General features: G+C 38.0%; 1 protein-coding gene across 8 annotated transcripts in view; it reads right to left on the minus strand.

The window, feature by feature from the left end:
* PRKACB (protein kinase cAMP-activated catalytic subunit beta) overlaps nt 1-25,834 on the minus strand; it is a 67,866-nt gene that overhangs the window by 36,223 nt on the left and 5,809 nt on the right. For 2 of the 8 annotated variants that reach the window (XM_040704842.2, XM_040704844.2), the window contains exons 1-2: nt 25,277-25,447; nt 9,644-9,712 (exon numbers count right to left, since the gene is read on the minus strand). The exons of 4 other annotated variants lie outside the window; for them this stretch is intronic. In XM_040704842.2, the coding sequence (XP_040560776.1) occupies nt 9,644-9,712; nt 25,277-25,286 (79 nt within the window). In that variant the 5' untranslated portion in view covers nt 25,287-25,447. Of the gene's footprint in view, nt 1-9,643; nt 9,713-25,276; nt 25,448-25,834 lie in introns of those variants that run through there. 2 more of the 8 variants (XM_015290889.4, XM_004936659.5) reach the window with 1 other exon arrangement.

Below are 25,834 nucleotides of genomic sequence, written 5' to 3' on the forward strand. Positions count from 1 at the left end.
TACTTCTCACTAAATAGTTTTTAAGTGTCAGCTGATACCCATACTTGGATATTACATAACTAATGATTTCATAACAGCTCTGTGTTTTCAGATAGGACAACAAAGCCATTTATAACAATGACAAAATGATCCTGGTGCTGCAACTTCCTCTGGACCCTGTGCCACCACAGGTCTTTGCTTACCTTGAGCTTTCCTGGCCTTTCCCTGTTTTGTCTCAGGATCAGCACTGATTTTCATGCCCCCCAGGCTCCAGGCTAAACTGCCAGAAAAAAAGAACTAGCAGTGACCATGGGGATTAGTCTGCCCCACTGAGGGCACAAATAGGGAGAATGAATATCTTATACATCACATATAATAGTCCAAGTAGTGATATATGGAAGCTGTCATAGCATTACTCTAAGAAATATTTACACCAACATGTCTGTGTTCACCCTCCTGGTGAACATTCTGGAAAGAACACCTGTGGAACCGTCCAGCCATGCTCCCCAAGAAGCTCACAGCAAGTCTCTGCATATCCAGGGAATCTTTCCAGGAGACTTCCTTATTTCTCTCACCTTTCCTATTTTCTCCAGTCATGGAGGTGTGTTCATTTTGTCTTTTTCCTCTCTCCTGACTCTTGCCTTTTTTTTTTTTTTCATAGCGCTGTAGCTGTATCTTCACACAGTTAGTTTCTCTGATCACAGAAAAGGTAACTTACAAATTTCACATCACTTCACATTATGTATGTCACAAGTCTACCAACCCTCTGGCATCAAATGAAGATATGCGAGAGCTGCCTGAGAGCATCTCTGCCCACTGAAGTTCAGCATTTTGAATGCACCCAAATGGCTAATCTGGGTACCTGAATGAGGTGCCAAAAACAGAGCAGAAATCACAATCCTCTGAGACCACAGCAGTGAACTGGTTTAAGTGAAACAGATTATCAACAAGAAATTATTAAAAGATACCTAAGAGAAAACCTGGATTTACCAGCATTTTAAAATCTCACTTCTCCTTGCAGCCAAAATTAATGCTGACATATTAAGAATTTCCTCTAGGCAGAAATTCTATTTTCACTTCTCTCTAGCCACTATGTCTTGGCAATATTTTGAAACACATTTTTTAAGAAAGATTCAGCTACGCATATAAATATTACGTGTGTAAATTGTGGCACTTTGATAAATAATGTTTCAGTAAAAGTTCTTAAAGTACCCTCCCAACACAAGAATGGTCATAGAAACAGACCGGGACTGCAGTGCCGTAATGTGAAAAACACAACATAATCATTTACACTCTTCCTCATGGCCAACCCGTAAAGCCAGTGTGCACTTCCCAGCCAGTGTGCACCCAGCAGGTGCACTTCCCAGAGTACATATTTCAGCCACAGGTAAAAGAGTGCAACAGTATAATCCAGCCAGACTCCCAGTTTCTCACTGAAAATGAGTCAACAATAATGTAGCTAGATGGACTATTTCTTTTTAGTAATCTCTGCTACTACAGCATTCTTCAATTTCTAAGAAGCCAATCCACCCTGCCAATCAAGCCTAAAAATTAACCATTAAGGAAGAGCACCCTCCTTTCCCCCAAGAACATAGAAATGAAGGAGTAACACCATTATATGTACAATCTGGCATTAACTGAATACAGAAAAACACATTATAAATTTAAAATGTTTAATATGTTCCCCATGTAAAGGTACTGTGAAATTTCTGAATTTCAAGGTAGTACAAAATGGAATAATACTAAACACTACAGCACAACTATAAGCCTTTGAGATGTTTCTATTGTAGTCCTGGGAACCATTGCCACAGAATTGAAACTCCCTCACACTATATCAGAACTGGAACACCTTCCCATCGTTACTGATTATGAATATCTTAGAATCAAAAGCACATAGGAATTTTTAAGACAATGAACTATATTCCTTGACAGGGCCTTGAAAAATGGGTCTGTGATGTAAAAGAAATTTCAGATCACTTACAACTAATACTTAGGTCTTAATTCTAATCCTGCAATTTAATGTTTTCCTGGTTATCTACAAAACTGAGTCCACTTGCCTGTTTAAGCATGCTCTACTACTTCTTAAGAAAATATTCTTTAAAATTAATCATTCTCCTTCTCAGCAATGGCTCTCATCCACAAGTAAGAAAGACATATTGTGACATATTTACTTTGTTCATAATTATGGAAAAATAACTTAAAGAAACTTCATTAATGAATAATAATGATTTTTTCCTCTAGATGTTAAAGACAGTTTATTTATTTGCTTACAAAACAGTTTGCTTGATAAAGTATATCTTTCACTTCACACATCAGTTATTTCTACCACTCAAAGTCCAACTTTACTATTAACAAGAATGAACAATTATTAACGCAATTAGTGAGGGCTCCTCCATTTTTAAGGCCTTTGCTGAATTTTGCATCTTTCCCACTGACCAATACATTAAGTTGATAGAACCAACATATTTTAAAAAGATAAAATATTTCATTGACTCATTTTGAATTTCAACATACAAGACTTTATATTTATTGAGTAGCTCTACAATTCCTTAAAGGATATGTAGTAAAGAAAGAAACTGGAGTGTTTTGTGGTATAAGCATGAGGAAATACGTATGATCTTTTTCCAGTTGTTATATAAAGCTTAAAAGGAAAGGAAAAAAACCAAAGTACAAAGATAGTCATTCAGTAGCTAAAAACTACAAGAATTTTATCAGAAATTATGCTATTAAACGCAATTCATACTAGCTCCTGCCAGGCATTCATATTTCAAAAAAGAATTATGGGTAGAAAAGAGGCAGAATAAAGGCTTCTTGAAAAAGCAGATGTATTTGGATTTTCACTGTACATCCAGTGCTATGTCACTAGCTTGCATTTCTTTTTAAATGCATGAAAGGAAGTGCACTATTTGCTAATATCTTACAGATTTAATGGCTTTCCACTCTGAAACAGAGATTTTTCGAAATGTGTATCAGCAAAATAAACACAACTAATAACTGTTGAACAAACGTGAAAATTCACCCATGCAGTCTTAACATAGGTTCACATGCACATTTTTTCTAAAAAAAAATTAACCCCCTATCAGAAAGTCCCTCTGTAAGCAGTATCAAAGCTGGGACTGCAGCACTTCTATAAATAGGACTGCCAAGAGGAAGTTGTTGCTATGGAAATGCTGGTCCTATTTCTATTTTGACTCAGTAGATCTCTACTGGCATCTACTGTACACAAACTTAATTGCAGCAGACATCTTTTACTTTCATCTCTCACTGGGAAGCATAAATTAAGGACTGCATGGACAACCAATATTATTTATTCCTTTTCCATGACAATACAAAAGGAAGAACAACAAAACAATAAACGTAATGCAAAGAGAAGAAAAAATAAAAAATGAAGAAGTCAAACACTACTTGTGTTCAGTATCTTATTCTTTTATAGGTAAACTACAAATTCTCCCTCTGTCAGTTTTCTTGTCAAAATTTGACAAATTCATCATCCAAGTCAACAGGATTTTCCTCTTGTATATACCAGCAGATCAAGCTTCCTCCTTTTTACCAGCACATACCTGTGGTATTTTGAAGTCAAATACATACCTTGTAGTCATAATTCTAAATCTAGTCCTCTTAAGTAGAGGACAGAGAACTCTCTCATCACAAGTCAAATCTTCTACAAAATTGACCAATTTGCAGAAAAAGATGGCCACAAGTGACAAAGAGCATCATATTCCTCCCTTTCTAACATGGCTCCTTGCTCTTCTGACAGCTTCCTTTGAGATGATGTGGTCACTGGTACTTGTGGTCTGCACCCATCAGTAGCAGCCACATTGCTAGACAGTTTCAGAATATGAATAAAGATTACACAACAACTTTGTAATAGAACTTTACTAATCTTTGTTTCATCTCTGACATATCTGCTTTTACATAAGCACAAGAAATCTTATGAACAAACTTGCAGAAACCTTATTAGTAAACCAGCTTATTAGTAAAATAAAGTTCCTGAATTAGAAGAAACACTAAAAATGTGGACGTTTTACTACATATTTGACTGGATTGAAGGAAAAACTTCTTGAATCAATTCTGAGAGACCTCATTTTGAAACAACAATTTTAAAGATCCGCCTCTCAAACGACCAGAAATAGCTCCAGAAGCCTAGAGTTAGCCACTTCTTTGCAACCCAAGAGATACACTCGTATTTGAAGTCTCCTGCTCAGGACAAATTAAAAATTATATGTTTGAGTCAAGAGTGTAAAGAGTGCCTAAGGTAACTACTAATGATTAAACCTGAGAGATCTAGGGAGGGTTACATTTCGAGCTCACTCTTGGTATGGGACAACGGAAGGAAAGGAGAGAAGGGACAGTAGTAAAATGCTTACCAGGGCTAACGTCTCGTAGATTAAAATTCTTGACATAATAACAACTACACTCTACTAATCATGTTCTGTACTGTATCTATTATCCCTGTCTTGTACTGTACTAGAGGAACTACAATTATTTTAATATCTCTTTCAGGAAGCTTATCTGCATTTTAGATCATCCCCTAAAGGAAAACAAAACAAACCAACAAAGAACCCCACAGATTCCATTTTAAGCTAAATACTTTCAGTTACTTAATCAGGAGGAATAACACTTTTGCATAAAGTGAAAGAGTACCAAATGCAAATTACAACACAATAGTGGCCTTCATAAAGTGTGGTCTAAAGTACAAAACATTTTGACAAAACACGTGATGTGGGGAGATAAACACCTTAACTTATAATAGAAACAGACCCTTGTATTCCTCTGCCTGATGGTGAGCCTACAAACACGCAGGCTAGCCGACAGACACCACTGCAAAGCCTTCTGGCTCCTCCACTCCCACTAGCCTGCTCTGTGTCAGATATTCTACAGGAGAAGGGAAATACTGAACCAGTATAGCTCTACCACGAACCTCCACATCGGCTGAAGTGAACAACTAGCATTACACTCCCTACAAGTAGAGGGGATGGACCCTACATAAAAGGCCGCAGAATGTGCAAGAAGATGTATCAAAGTTTGTTAAATGTTCTCAACACATCCCTATTTAAGAAAGTAGAATCCTAGTTGCAAGAACATGCATTAGCACAGAGACATCACAAATATAGCCCAGACACCAGGATTTCTCTGTATTTTTAAATTACTAATACTAGGCTTGCAAAATTTCATGCATGTCTGCATTTAAGTGCAGAATCAAATGTTCTTTGCTGAAGTAGGATCAAACCAAGTGTGAAGAACCAAAACTGGGTTACTAAGCAATAAATTTTAGAAGTACTCAATCATTCATGTGTTGTATAAACAATTAAATAACTCTGATTTTTGAGAAGGTAAATATAATCCACACCATCATCTTTCTAATTACAGGCTATTTTTATTAGTGAGGCAGCAAGGAAGTGCACAGATATTATTTTGTTCCAGCTGTGACACGTATTCATTTATAAATCATAATTTATAACCAGTTAGTTTTATGCAAGGTGAATTTATTTATTAGTAGTCTAAATATATCCCTAAATAGCATCTGTATTTGAATATAACAGAAATCAATTACCGTCCAAAAATAATTAATTAAAAAGAAACATTCTCTGTTGCTGTTTACAAAATGTTCCGGCTACCAGTAAGCAAATAGGCATTTTATTGCTCCATAATTACTATCCTTTCTGCAACAAAGGCCAAAAGAACTAAAGTTTAGACAGGTATCTTGAAATTGAGGTCACTTTTTATTATAAGATGTACCTGCTGATAGGAGAAACAGCCAGGTGACCTTTCACTTTTATACTTACTAAGAATGAAAGAAATAAATTACAACAGAAACTTCCTATTTATTCTAAAATCTGTTCAAAGCACAGGGAGGCAGAAGGCACATTTCAAGATGGAAATTTTATATGACTGAGTGTATACCTGTTTCTTTCTGTAAGTTTGTCAAGATGCTATTTTGCTTGTTCTTTACAGAATATTTACAGTACATAATAGAATGTTAAGAATAATCATTAAGAATTCATAAAACAACACAGAACTTGGAAAAAATCTTTAAAAGTATAGATAAAATACACCAATACTTGTAATTCTCTCCCCCAAATCAAGCAACTTATATCGTGTTTCAGTTTACCTGACAGCAGGTAAAATAGACTTCCTTAAAACAGTATCCTTGAAAAGCCACAGCCTTGCAATTGTATTTTTATTCTCCTTATAAAATTAGATACAGGAATACACAGCAATTGTATTTATCTTTAATTTTCTTTAAAGAGAAAATAGGAGCAAGCAATAATTAAGAACACATCCTGCAAATCACTTGATCTTATGCTGCGATATGGCAGCAAGAGCAGCTTCTTGCAATAGCTCATCTCACAGTACTGACACAAACTCCATGTTCTACTAAAAAGGAAATAGTAAGACTTTTCTATATCACTGTTATTCAAAGAATTTCCCAAGCTAATATTCCAGGAAAAATTTGACCCTGCAGTTATCCTTCTCTTTGCCCTCTAAGCTAACAAACACTCCTAAAGGTACAGAATTTTTCATGGCATAGATCCAATCTACTTGATATTGAGTAATATTAGCTATCAAAGCTCACTCTACAATTTTTCTCCTCACTAGTTTCTATTCTTGATATTTACAGAAATATGATGCTTATAGCAATGGAAGTAATCTCAAATTTTGCACAGTTTTAATTCTATTCTCATCCTAGTCTCAAAAGCCAAGAGACGTAGATGATGAGAAACTACTTGTGGTAGATCCAAGATCTAACAATTCTAAGCCAAAAATCTTTGAGAGCCTTGGTCTGGCCTTCTACAGATTAAATACAAAATAAGCTTATTAAGTTATGAGTGTGCATGAAAATAAAGCAAGAAAATCCAGTAACTGGTCAATAACAAGTGTTCTATTTGTTTTTACAAGATGCCACTGGCATTTCATTTTATTTGTCCTGATCAATAGAACTCTTGTTAGGAAAAAAAAGCACCACAAATTGAACACAGGAAACACACGCAGGTCAGAATTTGCTAATTGTGGCAAATTACAGATGCTTAAGTATTTTCATCCTTAAATGAGAGATCTCTGCCAAAAAGGCTGGAGCTGCAGAAATGTGTGTGCCTGAAATAACCAACAGCTTCAGTGCACACCTCAACTGAAGGCTGCATTCTGACATAGGCAACAAAGAATTTGCCTAAACAGACCTTTAGCAACATGGGGGATTCCTGCTAATAACTGCATATGCTATTCTTAACCTTGCAGTGATACAGCCATCCTACCCATGCTGCTGCTCACATCACCACAATAACAAAAAATATTGTTTTGTATATCCCTACTTTGAATAGGCAAGATCTATCTTTTGATAGCGTCACGTGGGCTCTTCAGTTTCTGGGAAGCAAAAATCCCTCTTACTTGGAAGACCAGGACAACTTACTATCTTGAATTTATTATTTTATTTGTATCATTTTGAGTAAAAAGTGACTGCAATTTTTTAACTAGCCAGAGGCTACTTTTCTTCCACCTGGATGAACAAACATCTTTCACTTAGAGACACTCTCAGCTGCTCATCACTTTTCCTAACAACCTCAACACAGAGTTGTTATTTCTGGGAGTCACATGGCACGTGGGAAGGTTCTGGTTTTCTTCCAATTCCACTCAAGTTAAACTCTACCCAAGAAAACTGCCAGAATGAAGTACCAGTTGCAATACATTGTGTGCATCTTTAAACTTATTTCCACAATAAGATCCACGTTCCTTAGGTCTTGGGCAGTAAAAATTGGAGGAAATATAGTACCATATAGTAACCCATTTAAGTGAAACTATCAAAATAATGGAGTAATCTACTGAGTAATTGCACTCACTGAGCCTTCTCCTCACCTTCTGATTATGACAGAAGAAACAATACTTAAATTATGCAGAAACAAAAACTGAAATGAATAATTATTCTGAGGTGAACTGCTTAAGTATTAGTAAATAACCTCCTTCACATTTCTGTCCATTTGCCCCTGTAGAAAAAACATTCTCAGAAGAAAAATACCAACAGATTCATCAGGCAAATTATGTATTATTTTAACTTTTGGAAACACTGCTGGTCCCTGCTTTTCCTGGAAATATGTGAAAGGGTAACCATGCTAATATGTTGTCTAATGCATCTGCGCGTAGCTCCTAATGGGTTTCTGAGCAAGCAGGATGTCAAAGTTCTGCCAAGTTTTGGCACGTTCTGAAGATGAATGGCTTTGGGGACCCGAAGCTGAATGTGCTTTTAAGTTTTCTTCAGCTTGGAATCTACATTTGAATTACCTTTTCAAGTAAGTCTTACCTAAAGTGCAACTATATTATATTCATGAAAGTAAAAATAATACTTCAGTGCACCAAATACAATTTCTTTCAGAACTTTTCAGAGAGTTTTACATTTCCTTTCTTTCTTTAGTTAAAACAAGACAAATATTAGAAGCTTCATTAGCCATCCAGATTTTGCTGACAGCTTAGAAACTGGTCTCTTTGATCGTTCTGGAGATTCACTCACCACAACTACTAGATTAACTATATCTCCTTATTATCTTCAGGTAAATGTTCGTTAAGACCTCCAACCATGAGCTGATTAACATCAAAATAAATATAATTGTAGTCCATGCTATATTAACTATGACTGCTTCAGTAACTCAACTATGCCCAACACCAGCATTTGGTCCGGTCTACACACAGCATCAGCTCCTTTGGAGAACGGTGTTCCAAAGCAATAAAGATATACCATGTGGATTTTAAGCTCTGAAGGTATCTCATCTTCTAGCTTTATGAAGGATAACACCTCTCACGAACTCTGGGAACTGAGTAACATATTCCACTCCCTTAACTGAAAAGTTAAATCAGTAGATCAGATTCAAGAACAGTCGCTATCAAAAGCATACTATTAATATCCATTACCACCCTCCTCTGAGACTACAGATTCAAAATTGTATACAGTTAATTCTGGGAAATAACAGATTAATGAATAAAGTAAACTTGGCAATTTTTTCAAAACAAAACACAGAGCACCAAATATGATTCCGCCTTCTCTTAGGCTTGCTGCACAAGCATGCACTTGTATGTAACTTAAGTTACTCTGTAACACTCCACCCAGCCTACACAGAAAAGACAAGTCTAACCTAAAATAAGCTTATCTCACTCTTTAATTAAAAGAGCTTCAACTAGAACTGCAGACCTTTATAGGTCACTGGAAAATTTGCAGCCTGGTAGCTGCTCACATTGAAACAGTTTTTCTTCTTTCCCCCCAGGAAAAGAATAGATACCTACATATTCTCCCTAAGAAAAAGGCAAGAAAAGCTGATATCCTGAGTACAAATATTGTTCTACTTAAAGCAACCAGCTCAGCAAATACAGATAAGAAAAGTTTATTTTCAGTACTTTCAAACAAACCCATAACTAACAGTACTGATAAGATACTAGCAGACACCTAGAACAGACAGGAAAATAACAAGGCAACAAACCCAGAGTGAATCTTTACATTTTTTCCTTGCCTACAAATTCTTCTCATTGCTATCAAACAACACAGATCACGCCTCTTCGTAATTTCCAGTATAAGATTCTGAGCACCAAATTACGAGCAACACTATGCATGAATATATGCGACGCACTGCTTTTGAAAACGGGAATGGATTTATGTCATTTGGACAGCTTTTATTTAACTTACTTGTTTCATTCCCCCAAGGGAATGAATGCATATCTAGAGACACGACAGAGCCACGTGACAGCCACACCCCTGTGGAAAGATGAGAGGTCACACAATCACACCCTGCACTGAGCACAGCGGGGTCAGGCTCCCATGTTCCCTCTGCCTCTCCCTAAAGCATTGCTTTGCAATCAAGTTGCTCTTTGATAGAATCTTGCCCCACATATTCAAATGTTGATAAAAAATAAAACAATAATAATATAAAAGCCACATTCAACAAGGTCCGGTTTTTTTGTTGTTGTTGTTGGGTTTTTTTTTTTGTCCCAAATCAAATAGATCCAAATTTGGGGCCTCCCAAGGTAACATGTTGATTCAAAACACTGGAATAGGTCTTATGAAAGTATAAGAGCAATAAATACACCAGCGACACAGAGACCAGTTACTGATGTAATTGGATGAAATATGAAAGTTAAAGGAAACTGTGCTCTCCTCCCTGCTCACAAGTAACCAGCGAGCTCTTAACATGCAGCATCAAGTGAAAGTATTTTCCTATTCTGTGTCATTAACTCTCCACCTCAGGAACAAACACAATACAAACTGAGGGAATGTACAATATTAGAATATAGCAGAATATCCCTGTCATGGTGAAAATTTTGCATCAGAACTATAAAAAATGAAAAAGAAATACCAACTACAGCTTCAAACAAACACAAACAAAACAAAACAAACAGCCCCAAAACAGAATGAGATAAAAAGCAAAAGATGCTGTACAGACAAGTCCAAGAGTGCAGCCAAAGCTCCTCCATACATGTAAAAAGTCTGTCCTACCACTGGTCATGGAGAAGGTGAAAAAACATCTAACCTATCCCTGTTGTAATTGTTCAGTCCCTGAACTTAAAACACTCCATGCCTATATACAATTCATCTGAACTTTTGTCCTAGTCAATAATTTTAGAAGGCTGTAGCCTAAGACTGACACAATACAATCTCATTATCTCAGCTCTTTTCATTCCAGTTCCTAAACTGAATTTAGTTACTGACTGCCAACTGTGCATAAATGAAAGACAAAACACCCACTTGAATACTTCCAATATTCTAGTTACTTCAGACTTAGAAGCACACCTTGAGCACACATCAAACACTCATTCTTCAGCCTTTTTTGCTGCCCTTCTTAATTTCTACCTGGTGATGCTAAGGATACTGGTTGAGATACTTAAGTTACAAGACCAACTGCAGCACCACTAACATGTTGACCTCTAGGTGATATTAAAAAATGTCTTCTGACCTCCAGGTGCACTCTCTCCAGCTGTATCCGAGACTTCAGACAGAATAAAAACCTGCATAGCATGAATACTATTTGGCACATAAGCTGAGCAATGAAAATACCCAGTCAGTTGAGGATTGTGTTTGTCACCTCGGGGCACTCTCCTGGATCCCAAATGATGACACAGTTTGGATTGAAAAGAGCATTAGTGCTACTTTCTCATATTTAGCTAAATGCTGGTATCTTCTCTGCAGTGCAGCCTGTTGTTGGCATTTTTGTTTTTGTGACTGACTGAATTACTACAAACGGTAATTACACAGATTTATGCCGGTAAGCCGCTCAAACTATGATTAGTGTATGAAACAACTGCATACTCAGATGCAACCATGGAACCAACCATTCCAGTAACACCTCATCTGCTCTTCTCAGAATCATCTGTCTTTAGAACTGCCTTTAAGCCAGAGAATGCTAAAATCCTTGACAACCTTAGAAATGTATTCAGTTTTGTGACAATAATTTGGTGAGGTGTTATCCTGCTAGAAAAGTCCCTAACAGTACAATTGGACTTGCATACTAAGGAGATATAAGAAATCCCAATGGACCATTATACAACAAATACTAACTTTTACATAATTCTTGAGTTGTTTTTCCCTGACTCTGATTACACAGTAAGAACAGTGAAGATTTTCCTCTCCATCAATCTATTTTTCATACAGATATTTGAGATATTTAATACATTTTGAAAAACTTATACACAAAGGGAAACAACAACTATTTATTTGATGTTGATCTTCATTTACGGAGAAAACATTTACGTGACAAAATAGCATAATGCAATTGTGAGCTCATGACTTACAGTACACATCTCATTTTCCTTTACAATATCAGAACATTCTGAAGACTGAAATGAAGACTGACTCCCCCTGGTGTTCTCATTTTTAAAGAGGATTTGCACAGTTCACTCTAGTTTTATTTCAGCTTTTTATGATTAATAAACATAAAAGCCTTGAAACATAGCCAGAAAGACCAACGGATAATACACGATCCCATTAGGAGGCACTTTACCCAGAAATACGTAGGAAACCTGCTCTGCAATAGAAGCCAAAGTTTGCAAAGTACTTTCCCAGAGTCCATTTAGACTTAAAAATAGATAAGCAGTATTATGATACAGCAGTCACATGTGGTACATTTGATCTATTTTGAGCTAAAATTAATAAGCACTCCAAGAACGTGAAGTAAATTGATATACTAATTGCCATAAAAATAAGGTATAGCTTTCTCTGTGAAACAGACTTGCCAATTCAAATGCATGATTGGTGAAAAATGAAGATACACATTGATTTAAGGTACCAGAAGTGTTACTACAAACCTCCGATAATTATAAAAGGACACTTTGTGTATTTCTATAGGCCTATGTCTTCTAAAAAGCTAATTGTTTAATAAATACTTGCAGTTAGTCGTCAGTTTTCAGATAAAAGGTGCTTAATAGCACCAACTAATTTTTAACAGGTAAGATTTTTCCTAGAAGACATACTTTCCCCACCAGCAATTCAGAAATGGTTAAAAGCAGTAGGACTGCTAAGCCTGATTGCATTGCCTCTGCCCTGTTTTTCTGGAACATCACGACTGAGAAGTAAGGATTTAGACAATCACATGATTCCCAAGTTTAACAGCCCAGATTTTCAGTACTTTGAGCCTACGTATGAAGATCAGCAAATACTGTGGTTTGACCTCAGTTCAGAGCCAAATTGTATCTATGAACACTTTTCATCACCGGACACGTTTCTGTTATTCTTACAAAACACAGAAGGGTGTGCTTTCAATGGAGATTCAACAAAATAATGTTCTAATGGTTTTGGTGAGCAAAAGCTTACCACTAGAATCTACTCTCTTCCCACAAACCTACATTTTCCTTGAGGTAGTAGCTATACAAACCGACATCAGGTTTGCCAAATTTTTAATACCTTTCTTCAACTTGAGCATAAAAATACACAAGCTATGAACTCTGCCACTGGACAAGGCTCCCTATGACATCTAGCTTCATTGTATGTTCCATAAACAATAAGCAGAAATTCAGTCACCTTCAGATACAGTGAACTAATCAACTATCAACTCAGTTGTCAAATTATTTACAAATACATGCAACTGAGAAACAAAAGAAAGGCTGAATTACAATTGTTTTAGTATCCTCTGCTTCTTTTACACATTTGTTATAACAGATATAATAATGTATTCCTTTTTCTACAGATCATACCTCATGCAGTACAGTGCACTCAGCTGCTCTGGCAATCGTTCACAACTGTGCACTGAAGGAAATTTTTCTGTAGGATTTGTAGTGGAAAGTGGAAAGACAGACAGCTCCAGGTAGCTGCAGGACACTGATGGTGAAGGCTACTGAATGCTGCCCTTGCAAAGCCAAAGCTCTCTCTGCTCCACGGCAAGTTCCTTAGACCATGTTATTTTCAGCTGCATGTACTGCTGCTTTTCTATCCCCAGTACGATGACTATAGAGTATTTGGGTGTCTGTTCCACAAAGAAGAACGAGCATTTGTAACTGCCACGGAAAGCCATACAATTAGCACCGAAGTGCTTCAGAGGATTTAATGTAGTACGTGCCCTGAGAAATCAGTGCTCCCTTAATAAAGGGAAACATCTCTCTGTATCTCAGTCCTGTTAGAAAAACAGAAATTATTTAAAGAAATAGTGTAAAGGTATTGTAAAAATTAAATATTTCCACAGCATCTATATTCTAAAATGATTTTTGCAAAAAGCTCACAAGGAGAAGAATAACATGCAGTAAAGAAGGCAGATGTAGATGTACAGAAAATGATAAGGAAAAAAATAAAACTTGCTCAGTGAGTATTACTTAATGTCTTATGCACCAAAATCAGCAAAATCCTTTGGAAGGATGAGGTTTTGGAAGAAGAAACACAGAACATGGTAATTTTTTGCTTATAATACCATAAATGCAAGGGAGCTGAAATGCAGTTCCATCCAGGCAATTTTATTCGGCTCATCCTGTCCTTTTAAAACTGATTTTGCAACATTAGCAGTTTTTCCTCTCTTTGGTTACAGACACTTAAAGTTTTTAGAAAAGAAACCTAAGAGCCAACTATCAACTTGTGGCATCACCTAGACCAAGAGGTCATTCATTAGAAGATCTCTCCCTTGAACCTGTTACATTGACTGTTATGGAAGGTATCTCTGGAAGTGACAAACTTTTAGACTGTTTTTCTGTATGAAGGAATTCAGTGACACTCCTTTGCTTCATACACACTTTCATGTCAGACTTCATTCCGTCAGACTGCCCCTCTGCTGCCATCTGTCACATGGCAACAACACGTAATGGGGTATTGGTGGGAAGGCACAACCTCTACTGCTGTACCACTACCATCTGCCTCTGACACTGTGGGCCAACGTGATAAAACAGGAGGCATTACATTCAGAGCAGCCCTCATAAAATGAAGTTGGAGCACACTAACTTAGGAACTCCATAATATCAAAACAGTTAATGTTTCAAGGCTACTTAAACATTATGCTTTATAACACAACGGATAAAATTGTTTCAGTATTGCATTGAGAATTATTTCCTTGCTCCACCATGTGATTAAACAGTAAAAACATAAGTGAGGAGAAAACAATGATCTATTTTATTCTCTGTGTTGTATTGCTGTGCTTTGGTGGTATACCAGATCAAGTATCTTTCACATGGAATTTTAAGCAGGAAATTGTTTGGGATTTATACAATTTATACAACAATAATAATAATAAAGAAGAAAATGTTTTGATCTGAACAAAAACTTAATGGAGACACAAAATGTATCTGGTTCAAACAGAACAAAATGGAAAGACAGTCCTAGGGAAAAAGGTGCCAAAAAAAAGATGTCTGTGTGTATGCTAAATAGATCTAGAAATCCAAGAAGAATTGCGTGAATACATACGAATAAGAGAAACAAGTTCAATTCCTTACCAAATAACTTCAATATTCAAATATTTATCCCCACCATGATAACACTTATTTTAAATTGCCCAGACAAGGAATCCTCTGATTGTTAGCAGAGCTCTAAGAGCACAACAGTTGCTCTTCAGTTTACAGCCCCAGCCTAACAGTTTAAGCCAACTCTTTATGACCCTATAAAGACTTGACAGGCCTAGAAGAAATAAACCAGAATTTATTTTAAAAGCCTCTCAATTTATATTAGAATTGTAAACTTTCCGAGCAGCAAGAAAGCACCAACTCGGCAACGTAAATGACGCAGTGTGTAGCTGGTGATGTGTAATCACGGACTCTTGGAAGCCCCTTCTTTACAGACAGCATATATTGGTATTGGCAATGAAAGGAAGTCCATGTAGCAACTGAAAAGTCATGCTGGGCAGATCAGTTTGCCCAACCATAACTAAGGCTGCCTGGCTATGCTTCTCATTCTGCTGACTGAACTCTCCCCTCCAGGTGGTGCAGCTCCTCTCCTCCAGCCCTACAGCTCTGCCTGTGCTTGGATTCAAAACATTCCTTCCATTGGTTTGAGTTTTGGCATGGGAGGAGTTTTTGATTCTGATTACCAAGAAAAGGAAAGCTTCATTTCTATCCTTCAGTTTCATTAAACGTGTGCCCAAATCATAATATCACAAATGGAATAGCAAGAAGGGGCAGCAAAAGAAACCTATCTCCGAAGGGTACTAATCATTTGATCACTTCGTTTTAGAGGACACAAGATAAAACAGAAAGAGACACAGTGTACAAACACCTGTTGGCAAGAAAAGCACAACTCCAACACATTTTCTTCCAGTGAAAATAATAACAATGTTTGTGACTAAAACCACTTAAAGGAAAGAACAGAAAATATTCTTCTAATGGAGATGATACCCACATTTTTTACATTGCTACACACACTAAAACAAAAACACCAAATTAAGATAAACCGTCTTGGTAGTGATAAACTAATTTGTGCAAACTAGATTCTTTGTTAATAAATAACCAAGTAATAACACATCATGCAACTTCGGTTAATGGAACTTTTTAACTTCTGTTTGCTGACAGAACACCAGAATATCTGATCTCACTGTAAAAACCCTTTCAAGTTTCTTAAAGTGAAAAAACAAAACAAAACAAAAAACCCTCAAGAATGCCTTTTGGGAGGCTAAAAAAATTCACTGAATTCATATGAGTTATTAGATCAAATGCACAGTACTGGTACAAATAATGCCATGGAAAGCAGGAAGTTAATGAAATAGTTTCAGATATTCAACTTTGAACATACACATCCCATTTTGTGCCCTATTTGTAACCAGACAAACAAACTGCGCCGTATCAATCTCTTCTCCATCACTACTAGAATGCCAATGACTTAAGGCTTATTTTCAAGGAGGTTATATGTATAGCTTTGTCTTCTGATGAAAATTACTGCTGTTTTGAACAGTAGTATTGTCCATACAGTCCGAGGTGTAAATAAACAATGGAAAGCATTTCCACAGGATATGACCATTTTAAAAAAATATAGTGTATATAAGTGAATAAAACAGATCTCTGATATGGAAAGTTAAAATATCTTCCATAGAAACATCCTTATTTTGGTCACTTTGGCTTTAAAAGAAGAAGAAAAAAGGTAAATTTTAAGATGTCACAAGAATAATTGGTCATTACATCCATGATTCTGCAAGAAAGGAGGCTGATCTCTGATTTCATATAATATTTCATATAACTATACAAAATATTAATGTTACAAGCTGTAACTATTAAAAATTATGTAGGTCACAAAAGTAATGCCTCCTATTTATTTCCATGGAAATTACACCAGATACAAAGAGCACAAGAACACCATTTAATAGAGCACATTCTCAGCTACAAGATGCTGTTGTTCAGCACAGACACCATGATTAGCTGTGTATTTTCATGAGCAATGAAGAACCTGCATGTCACGCTCATAACAATCTGCACCACTGGAGGTGACTGCTGTCACTGCCACCACTGCTGAAAAACACCCCACTGTGCTCACATCTACTGTTTGGTGTCCATAAACATTCAGCAAGCAGTGATGAATGTCAATGGATGCCATTTTTTCCACATGGAGGAATTCAGTGATACCCCTCTGGTTCATCCACACTTCCACGTCAGCCTCTATTCTGTCAGATTGCCCCTCTACTGCCATCTGTCATATGGCAACAGCATGCAATGGGGTATTGGTGGGAGGATTCAGCCTCTACTGCTATCCCACCAACATCCAACTGATGTTGTGGGCCGACATAATAAAACAGGAGGCATTACTTTGGTACTCGTGCTTCCCCACTGACCGAAGGCTATCACACCTTAACTCATGCTCCAAGAACACGACCAGATAGGAAATCCCCCTATTTGTGCATACATCAAGAGCTGTAGAATAAAAATCAGCACTGTATTTTTTTTTTCTGTTATTACATCAAAGGGCAAAGTATGTTCTCTCATGAAAGATTAAAATGCAGGTGTTGCTAACATCTGTTTCTCTTTGGAAGGTTCCTGCTTTCTTCTATATTTTGACAGAGGTAATCTGAATTGTATTTAATTGTCTGCTGTAGCAACAACTTCACAGTGCCCTTTGATAGGAGATGATTCTTGAACCACAAACAGAAATAGTACTCGTATTTTACAGCTGTCTGCTCTTACTGGCTTGGTTTTGTGGTCTAAACACAGCTTAATTGTCACAGCATCAGACAGTTCAGAACTTAGATGGCTGCCATGTAAAGTATCAAAATACTGTGCTTAGAATTAGACATTGTTGCTATTAAAAAGTCCTTCTGCCCAATAGTTCTTCTGAAGGACTTAGTCAGTGGTGATGGTATTTAAGAAGGGACAACAAAATTAAAATAGCTATGAAAGATGACCTACAAACAGATATAAATCCAGTGCTTCACATTGTTACAACTTAAGCAAGCAAGTATCTAGTCATAACAGTATCCTAATATTTACAGCTTCTTTTTACTGAAGTATGTATACATATGCAGAATTCACTTAATAACTGAAGGAAAATCCCTGAACAAATGGAAGAGAGTTTACTTCATGACTTTCAGGTTGGAGAATGTCTTGCATATTCCCTCTTCTGTACTTACTACTACTGTGATGCTCAGAAAACTGCCACTATATATACTTATGCCTATAACACTGAATATATCCCATCTCCTGCAGCTACAGCACACATTTTCCCCAAACCCACTAGATGTCACTTCCTCATAATTAAACGTGCATCCAGCAAGAAAGAAAAACTTTCCCTCTTTCAATTCTCAAGCAACTGCACATCATTTGAGAGAAATTCTGACTCTGTCATGCCTGATCTCTATTCTATCAATTCACAACTTGCAGTCAGATTCTATAAATCACTCATGTGCTGCACAAGTAACAAGCAGAATCTCAGGACCAGACTGTCTTTGTTTCTCAGCTTCTCTGAACCATGCCTGAAGGGCTGTATGAGAATGGCATGTATTTAAGCACTTTCCATACCGAACAGTGACTGCTCTCCTGGTTTCCCAGCCCCTGCATTTTGGGCTAGTCCTCTCACCTAGCAGACTGGCAGTGGAACAAACAAGTTTGCATGTATTAGCGGAAATGAATGAGTCAATTTAGTTGGTGGAGAAAATTACCATGTTCTGAATGTAACTGTGGAAAAGCAGCCAACCACTATTTTCTGTTTGTTGTTTTCACACAAAGAAAGGCAGAACTACCTCAAGTTATCCTTTGAAAGAAAGAGCAGACTTGATTTTTGCTTTAAATGAAAACAAACAACGAGCAAACAAAAAACAACCCTGTAGAAAATCAGTATCTTTGCCATTAAGTGGAAATCTCACATCAGCTGCTGAAAAAGCAAATGCAAGAGATTCTTAACTTTCTTGTCAAAGATTATATTAAACTCACAATGCTTATACCTCCAGTCCTACTGCATCACTCAGGCTACTTTCAGCATCAGGTTCCTCCATGTTCCTTTACATGCACATTGTACACAACAAAGACTTGCTTGTCTCTTCTCTTCCTCCTCTCACTCCCTACTCACATGTTGTACCTAGAATAATTGTCTACATATTAGTCATCTTCCAGTTTTATTTGTCCTAAAAAATACTTGAGCACACTCTAGAATGATTAAAAATATAAACAGGAAAGCTGGTGATCCCTTTGCCAACTTTTGATCAAAATAGGTTATGCTCTGGTGATGACAAGAACAATCATATTTAACAGAACTAAATACCATTTTAATCACAGTAGAAACCAAAAAAATGGGACAACTTTTGGTGACCCACTTGTTTCTCCTCTTCTTCTACACCTCCCCCCTCCCACCCACGTCAGTACAACACAAGGGCAAATAAGTCCCTGACATCAATGGGTTAAACAGGAAAGCTAGGGGAGGGAGCCAAGGTGTAACCCAGATGACTTCAGTGACTTCTGAGCACTCCTCAGAACAGCTATTTCAGCAAGCTGCAGCACGGAGCAGAACAGCAGGGGTGATCAGTGCAGAAATTTCAAGACAGCTTTACTGCCAAACAAAATTGGTCATCTAATCACTTTGTAAGCAGCAAGTTGAAGAAAATTTCATAATCATGAGTCTGAAAGGTCAAGCTGGAGGCCATAGAGATGTGTTGGGTTTTTTTGTTTCTTTGCTTGTTTTTTGAAAAGTCATCATACTGGCAATACTCAGGATCTACTCTGAAAACACAGCTCTTTCCCAGCAGAAACTAAAGCTGCTCCAAAGGCCTTTTGCAAAAACATTTTAAGCAATACTAACAAGAAATTGTGGTTATAACTGATTTAGAAATTGAACTAAATCGTCATATGATATTGTCCTATGGTTGAAAAGCATAACAGTTTCCTGGCCAAATTATGTTCTGTATTTCCACTGTAAGCCACTTGGCAAGCACTTTTCTTTAATAAACAGTGTAGTTACAAACACCTGTTAAAACCAAATGAAAGCTCTCTTCTGAAGGAAACAATATTTTAACTGTAGTTCAGTGTCTAAAAACAGCAAAATTCTAAAGAGACATTATTCCTTTAAAGAAATATTCCAAGTAGCACAGATAATTATCAGGATAAAGGATCAGACCGGAAGTACCACTCTGGTACTGCAAACAATGTACTCCTTCAGTGCAATGGAAACCCACCTGATGTCAGCCTGAAGGAAAACTGCCCAGGACTGTTAGGAACACAGGTAAGTGCATAAAGAAGCTTAGGAACGTGGATAAATAAGGAACTCAACATCACAAGTATCAAAGGAAAATGCTCGAGATAGCTGAAACTCTACAACATGACACATATACCTTCCTTCTGCAGCGGAGATAAATAAGTATACTGTCCTTGCGTATTTGGCATGAAAACTGTCACTAAAGTGACTGCCTGCCTGGGGTACTGCAGCTGAACTCCTACCCGGAGTCCTGTGTCCAGTTTTAGACCCCCTCAGTGCAAGAGAGACTTGGACATACTGGGAAGAGTCCAGCAGAGGGCCACCATGACGGTCAAGGGACTGCAGCAGCTCTTCTGTGAGAGCTGGGACTGCTCAGCCAGGAGGAGGACAGAAAGCTCATCACTGTATGTAGTAAATACCTGAAGGGAGGCTGAAGAGAAGATCGAGTCAGGCTCTTCTAAGAGATGTCCTGTGTGAGGCAAGAGGCAATGGGCACAAACTGGAACATGAGGTTCCTTCTGACTATCAGGAAACACTTCTGTGCTGTGTGAGTGCCAGAGCACTGGCACAAGTTTTCCAGAAAGGCTGTGGTCTCCTCTCTGGAGATCTTCTCAAGTTACCTGGACATGGGCCTGAGCATCCTGTTCAGAGTGGCCCTCCTTGAGCAGGGGTTGGACATGATGGCCTCCAGAGGTCCTTTCCAACCTCAGTCATTCTGTGATTCTGTGAAGGTACCCTGACCTGCAATGCCATCTCTACACAACAGCCAAACTTCTGATTTACAAACCCAGCAGCAGATTCTGCTGTCCATGCAATACATACATACTTTCCCATACAATTTGAAAGCCTCACGACATCTAGTCAATTCATCTTCAAACCTCATCTTGGAAAATTCCACTATGCTTTCATACCTCACTTTCTCACCTTTTGCTCTACCCAGACAGTAGGAGACAGGATTTCTTACCATCAGAGAGGCAAGATGACAGGTGGACAGCTTGTACTCCAAGCTAAATTCAAACCTATCCAGGAAAAACACTGTGGATATCTTCATAATACCGTTCATAGATGTCCTGAGAGTTCTGCTCCTTCAAGAATAAGGGGGAGAGCACATGTGGGAGAACCCTACTGAAACCAGCAGCAACCCCTTCTCCTCTAACTTCTCTAAAACCTCTTGCTAAGATTCTCTTACCTATATTCTCCTTTATATTTATGCATTTCCCCTCTGTGGATGTGTCTGATGCAGGATTTCCTCATCAACTCCATAGGCTCTGACCCAGGAGGAAGAAGCATCACCGAGTGACACTGACACCCACGGGATTTGTTTCCATTTCCTCAGGAAGAGCACCTCTGGCCAGTGTACATCAACCCTTTGCATGGACAAGCTCACACTCTCAGTGCTCCCTTTGCCTCTCTATTCTTACATTTATTGACCCACATTTCTCCTCTTATCAGCTGTTGTCCTGAAATTCATCTGGTTTCTTTCCAATCTCTTTTCCTTTAGTCACTCGCTTTCAGGGGGCTCTATGTTTTAGTAGGGATAAATTGGTACCTGGACCTACTGGAAAAAGCCAGTAGAAACAGCTTCTCAAAGTGGCTGCTTAAGAAAAGCAAGAATAGTGAGCACACGACACTTCTCACTTCCTATGGCACACAAAATTTTACATATCATGTCTTCTTTCAGTTTTTATTCTAGACTGCCAAGCTGTTATAGAGAAACCTTTTAATGTCTCTGGTGCTCTTCTGTGAACTTATTCCCAGGCATTCAGCTTGGATCCAAAATGTGTGATACAATTCACTGAAGAGTTAACATATTTATTATGCTGAAGGGAGAAGTACAAATGGGAACAAATGTTACTCAGCAATGGAAGTGGAGAAAAAAATATGTGGACACATTCACACAAATTTCAAGAATGTTCTAGTGCAGGGTTGGTAATTTAGAAAAACAGAAGTTACTATGAAATGAAATAAATTCTGTATTTGAATACTGAATGCGCAATAATTATTTAGGTAGAATCAGAAGAGTAATTATCTGGCAAAAAGTGTGTGATAACAGACAAAGATAGAAACTAAACTCTTCCTGGGTATCAGCACAGCAAGTGTAATGAAAACTGAAGCCAACTTTGGTTTTGTGTTGGTTTCACTTTTAATCCTTAGTCCAAAAGGAAATTCAAAGAAAAAACATCTGCTAATTTGTAACAGAACCGTCATACACCCCAAGAACCATTAGAAAGCACCACGTACCCTAAATTTCCCAGTTAATCCCACATCACATAAAGCTGTTATAGACTTGAGCTAACTGCAAAACAAATAAGTTCTGCAATTCCATATTCACACAGGCCATTTAGTTGTCCTGCACTTTATTTTACTTTGAAGTTCAGTTCCCATAAACAAGTGCCATTACAATACAGGCTTTACACAAATGCAGAGAAATCAGCTTTACCACAGGATGCACTGCAGCAGTCTAATCCATTATGATGTGTAACATAACCACAAAGCAGAGCCCTAGCACTGGGACCTGCAGAGCATGCTCACTCCTTCCTTCAGTGAGAGCCCCTTCTCACACTGGTTTTCACAGGGACCAAACCTACTACTGGAGGATCGAGTGTAAAAAACAAACAAACAAAATAAAAACACAATACAAAGCATTTCCATTGGCAGGTGAGGGACTACATCTCCATTCACTGTAACGGCACTGCTTATTGAGAAATATCAAGATCTTCTAAATCAGCATGGCATGAATTTAGCTACAAAATGTTTTCTCTCTCTTACCACATACCCTGTTTTTAAATGAGAAATCTTGATTAAAAACTCCAAGCTCCATATTAATTCATCTATGGATCAGTTAATGATAGAACGCTTGAATATAGGTAATTTGCATTAAAAAGTTCATCTTAATAGTAGACTTTCGTGCAACAAAGTCACATTTTTTCCCCATTAAAAGTAAGGGTAGATTACTGTGTACTTAACAATCAGTTTAAATATACAATAAACCTAGCACTGTTATCTGCTGTAAGACAAACAAAGCATTTCAAACTGCCTAATATCATGTTAATCAACACTAACCTTAATTACTATTGCGACATACCTACTGATTTGTCTGAGTACATACACCCTTACTTATGTCACTTCATATGAGGGAAGTGCAATTAGATTCCAGGTACAGGCCAATTACTGATTTTTACATCTTTAAAATCTTTATTTTATTTTTTGGGTGCACAGCTTCCTTTGTTTCAATTTCTTGAATCACACTGCAGCTGTGGGTTTACACATCAGCACTAACAGCAAGTGCTGGAGGTTAACAAGGATGCATTTGCTGGAAGCAGGTTACATTGGATGAAATAAACGAAAGTTCCTCATATCCTCTGTTTAAATATTATGATATTTTAACAAACAGACACAAGGTAATAATATGCAGATGGATAACAAAAATAACACCTTTATATATCACCCAGACTAGACCCATTAGATTATCACCTCCAAGGAGGATTTCCTGGGTTTCTCCTTTTAATATTACAGGCAAGAGACTTTACTGTTTCAGTACGTCTGTCAAGAAGATACTGTCTCCATCCAGCAGTCAGTGCAACAGTAATTCTCTGCCATTCCTATGTAGAGAATTTGGCTGTTCTCTGACAGAGAAAGTCTGATGAGCATTTTGAGCCATGTCATGGAAAAGGCTTTTATTTTTTCAGTCTGGAGACCCAGTCATCTCTAACATGCAGAGTATATTTATCTAACTCGACGGTTCTCTGTACGACTTTCTAAAACCATCGAAACCGTGGATATACCATTGTACAGAAATGCTGAGAATAGTTTCTGTCTGGTCTCACCTTATAAGCACCGTGACTTGCTTTCATGTAGAAAGGAAAAAACCAAAACCAAAGTGCCACCAAGCCTTCATTACATTTTAAAATGGTGTGCAACACACAGACAGACAGAGAGCACTCATGCCATAACCCTTACTGAGTGACTACACACAAAGACACATGGATGCATATCTAGGAACATACACCAGAACTCAGTACACTACAAGCTACAAAGATTATAGATGAGACTCTTCCTAGGGACCAGCATAAAATAGTTTAATGAATGAATGAAACAAAGAACTTTGGTAAGCTTCTTGGTTTGAACATCAAATGGGCAAAAGGAGAACTGAATTAAATGTAAAAAGTTCAACAGATTAAACTATTGTTTTCTTAAAGATCTGCACAGTGAGCAGAGATAGAAAGAAGCAAACCTTTACAATATTCTTCTCAACCCTTACCACTCTAAATGCTTGAATAAATGAAGTCCAGTTACTAGGTGCTAACACCCCTCGCTAAGAGCTGAACTGTGAGACTTTAAGTAATTCATATGAACGCAGGCAGACTGAAAAGAGGTGGTTTGGAGTAATCATTTTTCCAAGCAGTTAGAGGGGTGAGGTCTTAGGAGACTGTTGAGTTAATTTAAGAGCTCAGTGCTAAGAAAAGAACGTCCTTTTTCTTGCCACCTCACCATTTCATTGCCAGCAGCGCTTTCACTGGTTCCTCTGAATGTCTGTTGCCATCCAACACCTCAGCAAACTCATTTGGCTTGAAAAATAGTTGCGGAAAACCCAAAGGGATAAAAGCCATGCTTTTATGGCTATGTAACACAGCTAAACAACGGATTGGAAAAACACTAAAATTGTGACAAGTGAAGGGACTAGGAATAAAAACATACTTTCCACCATTGCGAGCCACCAGATGGGCTCAGCTGTTTCGTGAAACCCTACCCTCAGTGGACGTTGTTCTGCTGTGACGCTGAAGAAACAGTGAACAGGATGCCAAACAACAGGCTCAGTAAAGCGCTGAGGTTTGTCATCCACTTGTGCTGATCCCTAGCACAGCAGGCAGAGCTAGCTCAGTACCTGCCTTTTAGTTCCTGTAGAGCAACATGTATACACACCCTCAGATCGCTCTGCTCTGATTCTCCTGTTATACAGCCTGCTCATCTCACTTATATCTTTTATTTTCCGTCTGTGTTGACCTTACTGTCCAAATCAGATCACGTGTATTTTGGAAAATAAATTGTCTATTTTGTGTTCATGCAAACAAAGTGGGATTCTGATACACAGCCAGCCCTCCTGAACGCAGACAATGCAAACAAATAAAATTACACACAGGAACGAGCACAAGCCTTTCCAAGCATATCAGGAAAAAAACAAAACAAAACACAAAAGAAGGTGAATGTATCTTCAGTTTGCAGTTCCTAAGACAACACATCTCCCAGTTCACTTACCTGCTAACATTTCCACTGCCACTCCGTCCTCTGCCCCATTCCCCAGGCGACATCCCTGACTCAGGGTGTGAGGACGAGGCCCGTGGCACTGCAGCTCTCCAGCACCTGCAGCTGTTTGTGCAGCCCCTGCTTCATGCCCGCTCTCCCCTCTGTGCCACCTCTCACTACACTGGCGCAGTGCAGGTGCGGCTTCAGCGCTGGATCAGGCAACTGAGCCAGGTTAACCAAAGCCCTTCTGCTTTCCCTTTTTTGCAGGGTTATTTTTAACCTAGATCAATCTCAAATTCAGTTCGCCTCGTTGTCTCATAAATAGTGTTCCAGTACACTTGAGGACACAGAGGCAGAAAAGAAGCGGCAAGGGACAGAAAAGCAGAACTGCAACCAAAGGCATGCTTATGAAATAACAACTTACACCTGTATCAAAGGCACAGATTGAGAGCAACACTGCAGAGCAGATTCTTTGCCAAGTTTCAGCCCAAAGTTTCACAAGTTTATAAGAAAAATCCCTGCAGACTCAAAGTTCTGAACACCGAAAACACTGCAAGCTTAAATAACCAG

This window comes from Gallus gallus, chromosome 8, assembly GCF_016699485.2.
Source record: "Gallus gallus isolate bGalGal1 chromosome 8, bGalGal1.mat.broiler.GRCg7b, whole genome shotgun sequence".
NCBI classification, from domain to species: Eukaryota; Metazoa; Chordata; class Aves; order Galliformes; family Phasianidae; genus Gallus; species Gallus gallus.